General features: G+C 35.7%; 1 protein-coding gene and 1 long non-coding RNA gene across 4 annotated transcripts in view; one reads left to right on the top strand and one right to left on the bottom strand.

Annotated features, from left to right (window-relative positions):
• LOC103523443 overlaps positions 1 to 3713 on the bottom strand; it is a 12613-nt gene extending 8900 nt beyond the window's left edge. The window contains exons 1-2 of one of the 3 annotated variants that reach the window (XM_026832975.1): positions 3004 to 3713; positions 1855 to 1857 (exon numbers count right to left, since the gene is read on the bottom strand). In XM_026832975.1, the coding sequence (XP_026688776.1) occupies positions 1855 to 1857; positions 3004 to 3684 (684 nt within the window). In that variant the 5' untranslated portion in view covers positions 3685 to 3713. Of the gene's footprint in view, positions 1 to 1854; positions 1858 to 2705 lie in introns of all 3 variants that reach the window. The other 2 variants (XM_008488484.3, XM_026832974.1) reach the window with 2 other exon arrangements.
• Positions 2301 to 2692, top strand: LOC108254231. Its single transcript, XR_001809886.2, has 3 exons — positions 2301 to 2378; positions 2453 to 2588; positions 2657 to 2692. It is a non-coding gene; the product is annotated as an uncharacterized LOC108254231 (long non-coding RNA).
• Positions 3714 to 5279: the final 1566 nt, after the last annotated feature.

The following is a 5279-nucleotide window of genomic DNA, read 5'->3' as shown; positions in this document are numbered from 1 at the left end:
GCATACCCAAAAATGGGACGCACCATTACTGATAACGTACATCCTAGAAAAATTAAATGAGTCAAAATGTGGAATAAAAATACAAAACAACTTTAATTCATTGTTCTCTGATAAAAAAATTCCGGAGACAGATATGTCACAAAACTCTTTTAAGCCGCCATAGTTGGAAAATTAATTTAAACGGGTACGATTATCGCGACATCCTAGAGAAAAAATTAAATAAAAAAAGAGGAAAAGAACACAAACACTTCTAATTCATATTATTAAGAAAAAAAATACCGGAAAAACAAGATATCCAAAAAAACCCTTTTTTTTTTAGCCGGCCATTTTTGAAACTAATCGACCGTTACGGAACATAACACCTAAGGAAAAAAGTGTAATTATAAAGATGTAGCGGAGGAAGAACAAAACAGAGAGCGAGACTTTAACTCATTGATTATAGAAAAAAATTAGCTGAAAAGCAGAATTATAAACCACCTCTCTTTTTGGCCGCCATCGTCGAAAAATCCTTACAGCTCCAGCGGGACTTACGGCGTACATCCCTAGAACACAAAGTGTAAAAGAGCTATAAACATGTAAAAAACAAAAAAAAGAAACAACTTTTCAATTTCCATTGCTTGTTGGAAAACAAATTACCCGACAACCAGACTATTTGTGAGAAAACCTTTTTTGGCCGCCATATTGGAAAAATTAATTAAACGGGGATTACGTACATCCTAGAAAAAAATGTAAATGTACAAAATGTAGGAAATATAATAAAACTTTTCTAATTCATTATTATTAAAAAGTTACCGGAAAAACGAGATATTATCAAAACCGCCGTTTCGGCCGCCATTTTGAAAAAGGCCGCCATTTTGTTTGTGTCATATTTTTGGTGTCACCCCTTCTTAAAGTCATATTTTCCCAATGAAGGTCCATACCAATTTGGTGCTTTCCTGAATTAATGCAGCTTTTGACCAAAAATGTGACGTTAGGTCCACCCCACTACTACCCTTTTATTATATGTCAGGAACCAAGAAAAAGGACCATATGAATACAATTATGTTGGCACCATAGATGGACCAATTTTGTTATTAGATTAGAGGAAGGTACCAAGGATTGTAATTTAAAAGCAAAATTATGCAACCCTGTACCTTACATTAAACTTTTTTTTTTCACAGGTTTGAAGAGGGGAACTTTAACATCCAAAAAGGTAGTGAGGTCTTATCGTCTCAAAAATTGAGAGAAGAGGAATGACAGGAATACGGAGATATGCCAGCTGTTCCAAGAACGAATGTTTCTTAGGTTGAGAAAAATGTCGCGCCAGGGTGGGAATCGAACCCCACGATGTCATTTTTTTTTTTTTTTTTTTTTTTCAAAAAACACTACAAAAATGTATACTTCTTTATTGTAAAATACACAGAAAATCTCGTAAAAACTATGTGGAAAGAGGAAACGTACCTTTACACTTTATTTCTTTCTATTCTCCCTACTTTCCCGAGGCCTTTGCTTTCGTGGTGATTACAGATTTTTTCTTCTGTTCCAGTTCAAAATCTGAAATCAAACCCATTTTTTCTACGCACGGAGAACAGAAGATCCAACGAGCAACAATTTATATCTCTCTTCTTTTATGACTTCTCTTTGGAATGCATGAAACCAAAATTCCGCATCTTCTACGCCATGTACAACAAGTGACAATATTTTCAGACAGCGGGAAAAATTCAAATTATGATTCTCGCAACTCTCCACCGGAAAAAATGTTATGACTAACAGGAATTAATATTTTCAATACACAAAAAAATTTCAAAAAAGCGGGGTAATATATAACTCTATTCTAACAAGTTTATATATCCACACGAAAAAAAAAATCTGAACTATCTATAAAAAATTTGATCAACCAAATAGGACATGTCAATCAAAAGTTATCCCCAAAAAGGAAAATAAAAAATACAAAATTTCACCTTCTGAGAAATATAAAGGTAGTATTTACCAAGAAACAAGTAACAAGTTAAAAATGCAAATGTCACATACAACCTAATAGTATCATGAATAATCAAAGTATTATTTTAAAAGCAAATTCAAGTAGATACTAGACACAAATTATATAAAGTTATTAAACTGTACAATGAAATGCTAAATGCTAATCCCATGACAATGATGTCAAATGTGACAAATAAACCAAGTTAATTTCAATTTGAATGTATGTACAAATACCAAAATACAAATGATTGGCCCCCTTTAAAATAATTTTCCAAAAGTTACCAAGTTTTATCTAGAAAATTATAATAGGAGAGACTTACAACAGGTACATAAATCAAATCAGAGAAAGCGGTTTGGCTTTCTAATCATACGTCCTCGACGATTCAAATGATACTGTGGAATTGGGATTGTCTCGTCAGGTTCAGGATCTACATTGGTAATTGGGTGATGAACAACTGATGGACTTGACGGACGATCCAAATTTCTGCGTCAGGTTCAGGATCTACATTGGTAATTGGGTGATGAACAACTGATGGACTTGACGGACGATCCAAATTTCTCCCTGATTGTGGGTCCGCAGTTTTACTAGTTGAAAACTCACCATCATTACTATCATCATCAGACTGCAGGTCTGGTGTGGGTCCGCAGTTTTACTAGTTGAAAACTCACCATCATTACTATCATCATCAGACTGCAGGTCTGGTGTCCCCTGGAGTTGCTGTTGAACATCTGACACTGCAAATTACCTTTGTGTTCTTCTAGGATGAGTCTATGAACTACAGGGTGTTTTGAATTTGGGAGCACAATGGGGTAACAGAAATCTACTGAATCAGGTAGATTTGATACCTTCGTCTTGATTCGTGCAAGACCACATTCATCTAGGAATGGCAGTAAACTAATCAGCTTGGGATCAGATAAGTCAAGAAAGGCTTCTCTTTGAACCAATAATAACACTTTGTCTTCTGCTATCTTAAACTCTTGAGCAGTAAGCTCACCTTGAAGACGTTTGTCTTTACACAAAGTATTATGTTTAAAACGTAACACCCAAGCAATTGTCCTGACAGTCTTCTTGTAACTAGAGAACCGTTTGTAATACCAATCCTTTTCTACATCTGTATGGGTATCTATCATGGAGGACACTACCGTCTTTTTCCTTTCCCTGTTCACTTCTTCCTCGTCATAATTTACCTCAGTTTGTGGCCATGTTTCAGGTGAATCCTTCAACCAAGCAGGGCCCTCCCACCATCTCAACTGTATAAGTTTCTTTACGGAGCTTCCACGGGACGGGAGGTCTGCAGGGTTCATAATCCCAGGGACGTGACGCCATTCACAGTTCTTTGTTAGTTCACGGATTTCCTTGACACGGTTCATAACATAGATGTCCCACGGCTCATGTCTTTGGAGCCAAGCCAACACTGTCGAGGCATCTGTCCAACAGATCGTCTTTACATTGTGCAATTTATAATCATTAATTACATTTTGATATAATCTGGCTGCAATACAAGCCGCTAAAAGCTCTAGTCTTGGTATGCTCATTCTTTTACTTGTCTTTGTTGCAGGAGCTACTCTGGCTTTAGAGGCCAAGAGCCTAAGTATCACACCTTGATTGTGTTCAATGCGCAAAAATATGGCGGTGGCATATGCATCTTTGCTGGCATCAGCAAATACATGAATCTGATACTCTTCCCCAACAAGATCTGGTCCACTAATCCATCTAGGATACATACCGTCAGTTAGAAGGGGAATCTCCTTTAGCCATTGGGGGAGAAACTTAGCTTTTAGTTTCTTCATCAACCTCCTCTGTCCAAAGATAGGTTTTTGTCTCCACGTCTCTTGTACCAAAAGCTTGGGGATTAGTGCTACTCCACTTTATAATTTCCAATAGGGACCAAAAATTTCTGTGAGGGGCGGCACTCCACTATCACCTTCTTTGTGATCTTCTCAAAATTTCATGGTTTTTGAACCACTTTCGATATTGATGGGACAATGTTAGTCAGTCCTTTGCCCAGCACTAGACCCGAAGAATGTTTGGGGTGTTCTCCATCTACTCCCCTGACCAACTCCACACCTTAAGGTTGATAGGTTTTTTTGCATACTTTGTACGAGGCGCGCTGCGGTTTACTAGTGTTATGGATAGAATAGATTTTGAATGGTAGCGTACAGCTTGCTATGCTACTTCTATTGATCTTAACGTTCCCGCAAAAGTCGTCTTGGTTGACATAAATGTATTTTTGAACGTTTGTGTGAATGTTGATACTCGTGGTTATTTCAATTTATTTGAGGTCTTAACTTGTTTTACACAAGTCGACATTCTTAGAAGTTAGGTTTTTCCTAATGTTGATTTTATTTATCATTGGAAAACTTCAAAAGAAACGGTGCTATCACCGTACTCATATTCTGATCTTAATGTCAGCCACAGCATTTAGTTAGTGAACAGGTAGTTCCTTCATTTTCGCAAGGATTGCATAAAAAAATAAAAATGTTTCATACGATTTTTTTTTTTTTTTCGCTGACGTCTTAAGTATACTTTTTTAGGATTGTAGTCTTGTTTATTTTATTTTTATTACTATCGGGTATTCTCTATTATATATTTTAATTCTTTTTATTTTCAAGTTCGAGGACGTTTGTTTTTATGTTGGTTTCTTTCTTAATTCGTAACGGGGGGTCAGAATTCACAGCTCTCGCCAGTTGAAATGAATACACCTGGCTTCATTCTTACCATGATGGATTATTTGATAAATTATTACCGCGCTCTCTTGCTTCTAGGGATTTTATCTGTCTTTCATTTATTTACGTTTTACTGTGGGGGATTAAAGGAGTATCTTTACTTTTATTAATTTTTTATGAAATAGTCTTTCTATTATTGATTATTGTATAGTAGGTATTAAGGATTAAAGTATTCCATGTTTAAATTGTCATAAGGATTGTCGGTACTTCGAGGGAAATCAAATTGTTTTCACACAATCTGTCTAAGAGAAGTGTACCTTGATTAACCGAGGTCGGTGCCAAACATAAAACCATAAATATTGTGAATGGGTACTTTGTAAATTGTGGTCCATATTGGAACGGGTTGCAGCTTGTAGGAGCCTCAAAATAAAACTAAGTATGTATGTACTTCTTGTCGTAGACTTTTTCTAATGAATAGTTAGCTGCTTTTGTGGTTTTAAAGTACTTTTTGTTTCGCAGATTTTTTCCATTTTTTTTTTTTTTTTTTTTTTTATTAACTTCTCTAGTATTTTCTGAAATTGTTTTGGGTTCAACATCATACTAGGTAACTAGGAGAATTGTAATTAGGATGGTGAAATCTAATAAAGCACAAT

The sequence above is a fragment of the Diaphorina citri genome, unplaced genomic scaffold (assembly GCF_000475195.1).
Source record: "Diaphorina citri unplaced genomic scaffold, Diaci psyllid genome assembly version 1.1 scaffold23234, whole genome shotgun sequence".
Lineage (NCBI taxonomy): Eukaryota > Metazoa > Arthropoda > Insecta > Hemiptera > Psyllidae > Diaphorina > Diaphorina citri.
Note: the sequence above shows the minus strand (reverse complement) of the source record. Positions and strands in the feature narration are given on the sequence as shown.